The 12011-nt window shown below is 41.3% G+C and overlaps 2 protein-coding genes across 2 annotated transcripts in view; one reads left to right on the top strand and one right to left on the bottom strand.

Annotated features, from left to right (window-relative positions):
• The window catches only part of RRP1B (ribosomal RNA processing 1B), a 19895-nt gene extending 12640 nt beyond the window's left edge, over positions 1–7255 (bottom strand). The window contains 6 exon segments of the mRNA XM_035896458.1: positions 213–278; positions 1729–1858; positions 4082–4143; positions 5174–5259; positions 5987–6044; positions 6985–7255. Of these exon segments, the coding sequence (XP_035752351.1) occupies positions 213–278; positions 1729–1858; positions 4082–4143; positions 5174–5259; positions 5987–6044; positions 6985–7206 (624 nt within the window). The 5' untranslated portion in view covers positions 7207–7255.
• A 148-nt stretch (positions 7256–7403) lies between these two features.
• Positions 7404–12011, top strand: part of LOC104128200 (heat shock transcription factor 2 binding protein) — a 40601-nt gene continuing 35993 nt past the window's right edge. Inside the window, exon 1 of the mRNA XM_035896436.1 lies at positions 7404–7484. Coding sequence (XP_035752329.1) covers positions 7404–7484 — 81 coding nt within the window. The remainder of the gene's footprint in view (positions 7485–12011) is intronic.

Raw genomic sequence — 12011 nt, 5'->3', positions numbered from 1 at the left:
ATGAAGAGTCAAAGGGCAGAAAGCATACACACCCTCCCCTCTCACATTAAAAAAGTGGAAATCTGAGGGATACGGGGAAAATGGATAAGAAAGAAGAAAGTGGAAGAGCATCTAGCTCTCCAGATGAGGAAAGTGAACCTGCTACTTCCAAAGTGTGGTATATGCAGAATTTCTCAATTCTTAAAAAAATATTTATCCTTTCATTAAACTTACTCCTTTGATTTGGCAGCAATTTTGCAGAAAGGTTCAATGAACTTGAGATTCTGGTCTGCTCTGAGCTGTATGATTAGAAAGAAAAAATAATTAATACGGTAAATACTGTAAGTTTACACTCAAATTCCTTGAATATTTGGTGTCGGGGGATCTTCTTTAAGAAGTTAAGTCAAAGTCTTTCAGCATAGTGTCTAATTCCAACTGACAGGACTATCCAGTGACTTTCTGTAACCATGGCTATCGCTAACTTCCAGATAATCCCTGGAATCATTATAAAAATGTCAAAAGCTTTTCAGACTCTAATCTACTGAGTACAGAAATATAACAAAGATTCTTATTTTAGATGTGGAAACACAAGACAGAAAACTTAAGGAATTTTGTGGTCTTTCATAAAGAAGTTCTGTAGCAGATCTGAGTAAGATCTGGGTTTCTCTTAACTGGACCACTTGCAACAAAACAATGTCAGTAGTACTAAAGATAAAAACCCTTCCCTAAATTTCATTTCTGAGCATCAGCTGCGATTTCAATTATGTAGGGGGCTAATTCCCCATGCTTCCTGTGAGTGGCTTAGTAATGTGGGTTTTGTGACTGTGGAGCTGCAGAAATTATTTGGGCTCCAAGTGCAGGCAGGCACTCCTCTTGTGCAGACATCTTCTCTCTCACACTCCACAACCCAGAACCACAAAAGCTGCAGGCAGGATTACTTTCAGTATGGACTGCAAAGAATACAAGTGGAAAATTGCTAACAGCTTCACCCGTTGCGAGGAGATATATCAGATACCAGAAACAGGAGGTAAATGAGTGGAAGCCTGGAAGGAAGCATGGGGCAGCAAGCAGCTCGCCCTAGTGGAGTAAGAGGAGATGGACTCTTTGCAAGGAAGTTCGGCAGCAGCAGCTGCAGTAACAGGCTTTCAGTTGCTGCAAAACTCAGCAGCACTGTAACATCAGCTCAAATTAATAGCAATATACAGCAGAGAAAACCAGATGTCATCGGCAAAATGAACAACTGGATGGAGAGGGTAAATTGCTCACTGCACAGGCAACGATGCTTGAAGCCAACAGTAAGCAAATAATAGACAACTTTGCAAGCTCACTTTCTCTATTTAGGTGTATTACACAGACAATCAGCCAAGGGCAGGCTTTATGTCAGTTTTTGCAAGTGCAAAGACTGGCAAACACATTCGCATGAGGGAAAAGATGTTAAGTCCTTTCTGTTGAAATAAACAAATGACAATGGTGTAACTTTTCTATTGCTATTTCCAACCTCCATTTGGAGCAGTATACCAGTACTCAGGAACCTGAGAGAAACTACTATATTCTCACTGTCTACACTAAGACATGAACAAAAGTAAAAGCATAAATTGTAGTAAGTCACTTTCTTCATGCTTATTCAGTGTTGCTATATTACATTTAAAATTGTTAAAACTTACATAATCTAAACCCCATATTTTTTCTAAAATGCTGCATGCCACAGTTAACATTAATTGGGAAGAAAATGACAATGTATTTTCTAACCTCTTTTGCACCAACTTTAGCCAATTCATCCAGATAGATATCAATGAAATGTAACTTTATCCCAGTGGGAGCATTGCTCTCTGGTTCCATAACTTCTTTCATTATTAGCTGCAGGAATAGTTCAGTTAGACTGGAAAAGAAAAAAAAAAAAAAGAGAGAAAAAAAAATATCAAGATGTTAATATTAATTGCTCATGTTCTGTTTGCTTTGAAAACAAACTCTAGTCATTCACAGTTTACCAGTTCTCCGAGACAGCTGTCCAACCCTCATGAGAAATAAATCCAGTGACCAATTTTCACATCTTAAAGCAAACTTCCAAAAATATCCATCCATAATCAGAACTCCTTACAGTCTAGGTGATTTTGTAGCATCAGACAATCCAATACCCAACACAGTCTGCTACAGTGAAAATCACTGTTTTAAAATTCACACCTTAATCTGGACTGAAGTTTATTATGCCATAAGATTGATGGGTAGGAGGAAGGATTCTGCCATTTGAGCAGGGCATTCCAAAGACACAGCTGTCACATTCATCCATGCCTGATGGCAACACCTCTAATTCTTCCATTTTATGAGACGATTTTCATTTTGGTGCACACACAAGTATTAAATTTAATACTGATCTTTCTCAAACTCATTTAAACTGTGCAGACTTTGTCTTCATTAAAGCATTTTACCCACTGTCCCTTAGAGCAAAACAACTACACTGAAAAACAGGTTGAGGGCTAAGCTAGGCATAAAAAAATCATCATCCCAACAGCTCGAGACAGAAGTGACTGAGCTGTGTACAAGTAGGACTGTGGCTCTGTTCAGTTACTGACTTCTGGAGTACTAACAAATACTGCTGGAGTGACGTGGCTCAGAGAGACATGCTGCCATTGCAGCACCTATGCAGCAATTGGGACTTGTTTTCTTTTCTTCTGAGGCCTATCCTTGCTACCTTCCAGGAAAGTGAAGCTTTGCATATTCCACACTTTTCTCCCCTGGCGTTCTGTCGGACCTCCTGCAATTTTGCCCAGAACAAATGTTTCCAGTTCCAAAGAGAACTTAAAGCATTCCAAAGCCATAAAGACTAATTCAGTTTTACTTTAATACGCCTTTCCACAAAAACATTTTAAAAGAAAAGAGAAATGGAGACATGCTAGACAGCTTCCAGGCTCCACCTAGGAGGGAAAGGCAGCTCATGAGCTCCCTCACTCTGGAGAGGAAGGAATAATGGTCTTCTCTTCCCATGCTGTCTTCTCCGCTGGTGAAGGGCCTCCAGGCCATCCCTTCACAGTGAAGCTGGAAAAAGGGAGGCCAAAGCCCTAAGAAACCTTGACAGAGATCAGTTTGGGTGACCATGTCTCTGCCATGGGAATGTGTGTGGGGAAGAAGGGCTTTGGCTTTATCAAACCTCTTCCCACACTTTCTGTTGCTGTCAAGGAGCATTTTCATCTCTTCAGCCTGTGGGCATTACCCAAGGCAAAATTAAGGTAGAACAGAGGGGACAGGGTGTACTTCAGCTTTACATTCCTTTCTATTTCCACAAAACCATTCCTATATGCATTCCACATTTCAGAAGGCAAGAGGGAGAAATGATAACCTTCACACTAGGTTTTCAAGCGCTTTTAAAAAGACTTGAAGCTCTTCAACAGTGTAAACACAGAGCAAGCTCAGAGGGGCACGAGAGCGCTAGACAGAGCAAGATGACTGCAATTACTTGTCATTTCATAGAATATGGAAGAAATACAAAAAACCCCATGGATATATACAACAAATAGGAAGCCAGTTTACAATTAAGGAGTTCTGTCTTTATCAAAAGACAAGTCACCATGATTAAAGACAGTAAAATAGAAATTTTAAAAAGTCACAGCCATCAGAAAAACAACACAACACCAAAAAAAATCCTTTTCTGTATTTTCTGGGATGCAGGTTCCCTTGTCTAATGTCCCCACAGGTGATATTCCAGTGATAGCTCTCCTGGCTAAATCAGTCAGACCTAGCAAACTCTTGTTACATATTCAGAGCCCTCAGATTTCACGACTGCTTGGAATACCACATGACAAACTCCTACATTCAGGTTTTGCACAAGCATACGTGAATCACTTTCTCAAATCTCTTTCTGTGAAACATGCACTGAATGGTGAATGTGAGAGTTATCGATTGCAGCGTGTATTTAACTTAATGAAGCGTAACACTTTGTTTCTAAACTACGTATCGTAAGTGATCTGGAGAACAAAAAAGCCTTAGCGTTAAGACTTCATAACAGTGCCATATATGGAGAAAAAGGATCTATTAAATGAAAAAATATTTGATAAAGGTAAATTTGGCATCTTCTTTATGATGCAACTACATTCAGAAATGTGCTTACCTTTCATCCCATTCATTTCTTTTCAGCACTTCAAAGGATTTCCTCAAAATCATACGCATTAGCTGCAAAGTACAAAATCTGTTATACATGTTGTTCATGAAAACAGATAAAGGAATTACTGTGACTGTAAGATGAATAGAAATCTTAGTAAACCTCTTTGTAGCACAAAAAGGTGGAAAGCTTCCTCATGTGAACATTTGGATAGACTGGTCTATCATGTCAAGCAGCAAAAGGATGCTGTGAAGCTCAAAAGACAATAAACATATTTTCATATCCTAAGCCCAGAAAAATCCACGACCATTTCTACTATACAGCTTTCTCTTGCTCCATCACCCCGATTTCTTCATTAAGTGCTGCCAAACCTAAAAAACCCCACAGCTTAAACTGGAGACAACAATATGGGACAAATGGTAATAATAATTTAATTTACTTGAAACGTGCACTAAAACACAGCCATATGTAAACCAGCTACATTAAACTGGCTTAAAACTCTTCACTTACTGAAATACCTGGTTTCTGCTAACATTGATAAACAAAAAAGAGCAGTGAATGTGCCTGCAATTAACTTTTTTCATAGATGACGACTAATGTGATTTTGTTCTTTACAAATGTAGATTCTTCTCTCACTGATTTAATTATTTGTTTTAAAATACGTTCCCTATAGAAAGAATTCTGATAGCTGAAGGTACCACAGTGGATACTTTAGTGGTGGGAAGTTGGGGTTCTAGTGACAACTACTTTATACAGTCATAAAGAAGTCTTTAAACAGTCTAATCTAAATAACTGATGTTGACGCAGTGTCCTCTGAGACAGTATTTATACTCTGTATAGAAGCCAATGAGAAAAATCGCTATGTTATAAAGGAAGGCAAACAAGAAAGCACTTGCAGCATGACATAAACCATAATGGCTTTTAGATTTGCAGTGGTGAGTGAAAGCCTTTAAAATAACTATCTCTTGCAATGCATCAAGATAGTCACTTGTCTTCTCGTACAATACACATAAATGCACGTGCAGACAAAGCTGCCTTACAGCACACCATCACCACCACACCTTTTCTCACAGAAAAGATCTACAAGAGAGTTAGTATTACCATATAGTACTTATCAAGACGCAGATTGTCTATCCCATTCCATTCACGGTTCATAGTTTGCCAAAACGTCTGAATGAACAGGTGTCCTGTAAGAGAGTGAGAAAAAAAAAAAAATCTGTGTGTCTGGCACAACAGTTTATTTTGCCGACCTAAAAGAGTCTCGAGAATCACTTCAACATGAAAAAGGGATGCATTTCCCTAGGGATTTGCCTAGTGACAGGGATAGAGCTATGGGAAGACATGCTTGAGATGGGTACAGGGACAAGTCAATTACACTTCAGAACAACACAAGAAAAGGCACACAGCTACTTTTGAAGATAAGTGTAATTGCAGGGACAGCTTTGTATCTATTTTTTTGTTATATAGACACAAGTTAGAGCAAAATAATCATTCTGTGCTCACTTCTACCTGTGAAAGTTCCAGCGTTGACTGAGCACTTGTTTCAACTGCATTTTGAGTCCTAGCTGCTTAACAGCTCATGAAACAGGGTTGGTTTTGAGTAGGAAACACATGGAACAAGTCAGTCTATGCAGAATGGCAAAGTAAGGGGACAAGTTTGCTTTGCTAACCACCCTGCAAAGTCTCACCTTTATCACACTGGAGATATAAGTCTTCCCCTGCAACAACCAGAAACAAAGCACATCTCATGCTTCCCTTAATGCAATCACACACACCAGCTGGACAAAAAGCAAAGAAAAAACCCAAAGAGGGACCCCTAGCTGGCTGTCTCTGTTCTGGCACTGTGATAGCGGCCTCAAAATCACCAAAGGTGAAAGTACCTTACAAAGCGTTAGATAATGAAGTAGTACTTACGAGCCTCCGTGTTCTGAATCACATGGATAAGCTGCGAGATATTGTCTGCAAGTTCTTCCTAGAAGTAAATAAATATAGTTAATATAGCATGTTTCAGAGCTTGGTCTCCTCACTAAACACGCAACCAGAAAACAGCAATGAATATCGTGAAACATCCCTCAAAATTAAAAATATTCCCTTAACAGCTGCTTTAGTACTACAGTTATCCTTCCACTGGGATTAGGTCAGTTGTAAGAGAAGATTCAAGGGTATCAAGCCCTGTTCATTTCACCAGATCTCTGCACAAATCATCCTTTGACAGCAGACGAAATTAAATTAGGAGAAAAATCCCATGTATTTGAATTAAGAAATGATGTAAAACTTTAGGGGTACTGTTTTCATAGAGCTTAATTGTAGGTGGAGTGCTCTGTCATATGTGTGAGATAAACCTTCTTCATGCAAACAGACAACTGATTTGAAAACCGATTAAGTGAATTTTACTAAGATCAGATACTCCAAAACTGGTATCTTTTAGAAGTAGGGAGACAAACTGGTAGTAGTTGACAAAAGTCAGTAGTAGAGACAAAGTTGGTAGTAGAGGAGGTGCCACTGAACTAACAAAAGAAAAGGCAGTGTGAAACTTTCAAACTAGGCTAGTTAAAGGTTGCACATATGTTGCAGTTGCAGCTAAGGACAACCTGCTGTTACTGCTTTAGTTCTACCAAATCAACACACTGCATCACGGTACATATTTCAGTTCTGGTTTTGTAAGGTAAACAGCTACACTTGCCATTCAGAGGGTGACTCCAAACATGATACTGTTTAGGCTTCTGTTCACGCGGCGAGGATCACCGAGTTACAGTCACTTCCCCTGCACACGGCACATATGAGCAGCAGGGGAATTAAAAAAATGGTGAGCAAAACTCACTAAGGGCATTTTCACTATTCTAAATCAGCATGTCGCTGTAGTCTATTTTAGAAGAGACTCACTCAAGCAAATCTAAAACCAGTTACTATACCTGCAGCAGAGGCTTATCCTGCATCCACATACAATAGAATAGGCCTTTCCATATTTTTAGCAGTTCTTCCTGGCTGAAGCCACCTACGGCACAGGAGAAGTCTGAATGAAAACCATAAATCCCACATTTCCATCAAAATATTTTCATGCAGTTCCCTCTGGTCAGTGCTTTTGTCCTGGTTTCAGCTGGGACAGAGTTGACTTTTCTCCTAGTAACGGGCATAGTGCTGTGTATTGGATTTAGGATGAGAAGAATGTCAGTAACACCCTGATGGTTTAGTTGTTGCTGAGCAGTGCTTACACCAGTCAAGGACTTCTCAGCTTCCCCTGCTCTGCCAGGGGCACAAGAAGCTGGGAGGGAGCACAGCCAGGACAGCTGACCCCAACTGGCCAAAGGGCTGATCCAGACCATATGGCGTCATGGTCAGCATATATGCTGGGGGGAGCTGGACAGGGGAGTCTGCAATTGCTGCTCAGGAACAGGCTAGGCATCGGTCAGGGGTAAGCACGCTAACTGGAAGGCAGCTTGGAGTAGTTCAGTGACTCCATGACAGTAAGCTTCTACCTTGTACCAAAGATTTCAAAGAAATCACAGATGAGATGAGACGAATACTAAGATCATTCTGATAAATCTCTCTGGCATATTTTTAGCACCAAGTCTGCGAGATGTTTTCCATGAGTGCATTGTATCTAATTTTGCAACAGAGGTGATGTGCAAATCCTCAAACATAACTGACAAGGCTTTTGGTTCTTTTGTTTTGTTTTAAATAAAGTCTCACTTTACCAATAGTTTTGTTCCTTACCAATGGCTTGTTTTGACAGAATAAGCTTCTAGCAGTCAAAAAATTTACTTCTATATTGAAATGCATAATCACAGAGCCTGAGCAACCATAATGAAAATATTTTCATTGCAGTTAGTCTTGAGGTACAGAGTCATCTGAATTTTAACAGCAAAGAATATTTTCACTATTAACAGTATAAAAATTCACATTCTAGTTAAAATCACACATCCTGTAGGAGGGAAGTACTACGCAGAAAATAAAATTTTTCTACCTGTAATAGTTGTTCAAGAATGTTTTAAAAACTGGATTATTCATGACATCAAAAACATTTCTGGGAAGTAAAATTATAATGTCATACTGTTACAAGGTAGCTACAATAACCTCCTACAGCTATTTTCAAATTATGGCCTCCTAAGTACTCTGAAGTAATTTTAAGTAAAAACATGTTAAAAAGGTAATCATCATCAATAACCTCAAATTTGCTCCAAAAAGATCACTGTCACTTTTGAAAAATTTTCAAGGGTCTGCCAATCAAAAAGCCTGAGACCCAGTGCTAGGTCTAAACTGAGTACCTCCTCCTGGGACCAAATGATTTGAAAGCAGTTATCACTACTGCATCGTTCTCTACTCAGACAAAAATAAAAGGTGTAAACATCTTAGTTAAATCGTCTACAGTCGTGCTTGGTGAAAAAGAAAGGAAGTAGAGCTAAGCGAAGGAAATACGCAAAACGGAAACAATAACTCTAGTAATATTAATTATGAACTCAGATTTGTCAGTAATACTAAGATTAAATGCGAAACAATTTGATTTGCTTATTTAATACTCATTGAAATACTAAAATTAGACACATTTCTTAACAGAATTATATGCTATGTAGGTAGCAGGAAGAAGCAGGCTTAACCTGATGTGCAGCATGAACTCTACAGAGGCACCAGGCTCATGTCCAGGGGCTGTCAGCTGCTACCTTATAGAGATGGCTGAGGAGTTCTTCCCTGTCCAGGGAACACAGACTTCCATGGGGTTGCTTTTCATAGTGAGGGCTTTTTCAAGTGTCCTAGGAAGTCTTTTGTCCATTTGACAAAGGACCCCGATCAAAAGGTTTTAGAGCAAGTCTCTTATTCTAGTCACTCAAAAAGTAGTTTGGTTTTTCCATTTCTCAGCTTTACGTGCTCTGCCATCTACAGCTGGCAAATAATAATCATTTGCGCAAAGTTATTTTAAAACCTGAATCTACAGGTTTTGGCCACCAAAGTGCACAAAACTTAAGGCTTTCTTTACCTTAAAGCTACCTTGTGAAAGACTCTGGTTTTAGTGCTTGGATTGTAACTCTGTGCCCATGCACAGTGCAGGAGTGTGGATTAGCAATGTTACAACCACTCACTGAAGACTTGCTACTTTAATGCAAGCCTTGTTAGCATTTCTGTTTGGGAGTTATGCTGTTTTGACATTGCCATCATTAAAATTCTCGCAATTTTTCCTATTCTAGATAATCTCCAAGGACTAGATCCACATGGGCTCATTTCAGTGGAAATGACATAAATCCTATACAGATCTGGGCCCAAGTAAGCGCAGTGCTGTCAGACAGGAAACCACCCAGCAATCTTTCCTCATTTACTAGAAGTTACTTTTATTTACTATTCTTTCACCAAATCATTTACCAATTGTCTCCATAAAGATACCCTCCTATTATCAGCCCAGTACAGCATGCTCTCCTTCTCTTTCAAGGTAAGGATTTTAAGAAGAATGAGTTAATACAAAAAAAAGAGGGCCACTTCCAAGGAGTAATGTACTCATCCAAGTTCAGATCTGCACATACGATGACTTCAGAGCTTCAGTAGTTCTGTGCCTTCTTGCAGAGTTTAACCTCTTGTTGAAAATTAAAAGCTCTAGCTCTTTCAAGATGTTTCCCCAGCATAACCCATAATTCAGCCTTAGCACAGACCATACTGAGCAGTGCTGCCTACCTATGAAACATTTGGCTGAGGTGGACGTCAGGGGAACTCCACCGCCTCTTTCAAAAGTTAGTGTGTTCTCAACTGTTCAAGTCAGGGTATCTAGCTGGGTTATCTGACACGTGGGCCTCATCTCTCTTAGAATGCCAGATGGATGTAAGACTGCTAATCAATAAATAACTCAAAAAAAAAAAAAAATCTCTCCTGAACATAACGCTTTCTCTCCAAGTCCGAAGAAGTTAACCTTTGTTTTAATATTAGTAGCTTGAATAGTATGCAACAGTAAGTAAATCTAAGAGCTCTGGAAATTAGTCACCCTTGTTTCCTACGCATTTGCATTTCATGGTGGGCTGACCTTAACATGCAAAAGGTTCACATCTCAACTGACAATCTACCTGAGGTCGTTTCCTAATACCTTAAGGCATTAGCTTAACCTGCTGCCTTTTCCCTCCATTAGGGCACTCTTGTCCATCTGGCAGGCTACTTCCACAATTTTAAAGGAATCTGCACTTTGCAATGAGATGCACAAAGCACTACTGAACACAGAGAAGCCATGGCCAAGCTTAGGAAGTGTACAGAGCTAAAAACAGCAGGAGGCTAGGAAAGAACTTGGGAGGAACACAGCATACACTTGCATGCTCTTACAAGTCCCTAGGCATCCCCTAGATCTACAGTAACTGTCAGAACTGGGATAACTGGCTATTTGACCCTCTGGCCTGACCCTGTAAGGCTGTTCTTATGTGCTCTTCCCTCTGTCGAACGTGGCTAGTGGGTCAAATACTATTGGGAAAGGGAAGAAGGTAAAGGGAAGAGACATCCATTCCCCAGTGTCTTTTCAAGGAACTAACTCAGGTTCAACCAGCATTCCAGTTTCAGTTTAGCTCTTGGGGCACCAGGTCTTGGCTGGCTTCCTCAAAGCCAAACGAGCGTGTACACCTAAAGCTCAGTACCAGTTTCCCAAATGCTGCAGAGAGGTTTGCTAGGTCAGACACAGCGCTCTGCAAAAGCTCGTGGCCAGTTTCCCTCCCATGCCACGTCCAGCTTGCAACACAGCATGCTGGAAAACGCAGTCCAGAAACAACACAGAAACCCTTGGTCATCTCCTTACTGTGCTCCTTATCGCTCCAGCAGGAAGGTTTACTGAACTGGATCTGTGCGTTCACACAATGCTATGACTGACCTCGTGAGCCTCCTATAACCTGCGTCCATGAGGAAGAGGGTGCACAGGAGGCACCTTCAGGTGCAGGCAGCTTCAGACTGGCATGGCTAGACACAAGCTGAATATGAGCCAGCAGTGTGCCCAGGTGGCCAAGAAGGCCAACAGCATCCTGGCTTGTATCAGGAATAGTGTGACCAGCAGGAGCAGGGAAGTCATCCTTCCCCTGTGCTCGGCACTGGTGAGGCCACAACTCGAATACTGTGTTCAGTTTTGGGCCCCTCACTACAAGAAGGACATTGAGGGGCTGGAGCATGTCCAGAGAAGGGCAACAAAGCTGGTGAGGGTTCTGGAGCACAAGTCTGATGAGGAGCAGCTGAGGGAACTGGGGTTGTTTAGGGTGGAGGAGGCTGAGGGGAGACCTTATCGCCCTCTACAGCTGCCTGACAGGAGGCTGTAGCCAGGTGGGGGTCGGCCTCTTCTCCCAAGTAACAGGCGATAGGATGAAAGGAGATGGCCTCAAGTTGTGCCAGGGGAGGTTTAGATTGGATATTGGGAAAAATTTTTTCACCAAAAGGGTTATCGGGCACTGGAATGGGCTGCCCACGGAAGTGGTCAAGTCTCCACCCCTGGAGGTATTTAAAAGACGGGCAGATGAGGTGCTTAGGGACATGGTTTAGTGGTGGGATGGCAGGGTTAGGTTAACAGTTGGACTTGGTGATCTGAAAGGTCTTTTCCAACCTAAGTGATTCTATAAACTGTTTCCAGGGACGCCACTGAAGTGCGCACGCACTGGACTCTTGGTTCTAAGGCGGCAGGACACAGCTCCAAGTAGGATAATAAACCTTGTCAGAAAAAAGCTTTTGATACCATGAGGTATCAGCTAACCCAGATAATCTGAACGGGTAGCAGAGAACTGACTGCAATTACACAAGTGCTGAAACGCTCCTGAGCTTTCCTCAGTTCCCCCCAATGCTCCTGAACATCACTCACGGGAACAGGCACCCACCACCTCAGCGGGTGGCAACACGGCAGAAGACAAAACTATACGCTCCGTGTACCGGGGTGGCTTCAGTCCGGGTCAGCTCAGTGCCCTCACGTCCTGTTCCCGGGAACGAGCGTGTGAGCTTCACTGCC

Source organism: Egretta garzetta, unplaced genomic scaffold (genome assembly GCF_000687185.1).
Source record: "Egretta garzetta isolate BGI_Z169 unplaced genomic scaffold, ASM68718v1 scaffold45, whole genome shotgun sequence".
NCBI classification, from domain to species: Eukaryota; Metazoa; Chordata; class Aves; order Pelecaniformes; family Ardeidae; genus Egretta; species Egretta garzetta.
This window is presented reverse-complemented; position numbering and strand designations above follow the sequence as displayed.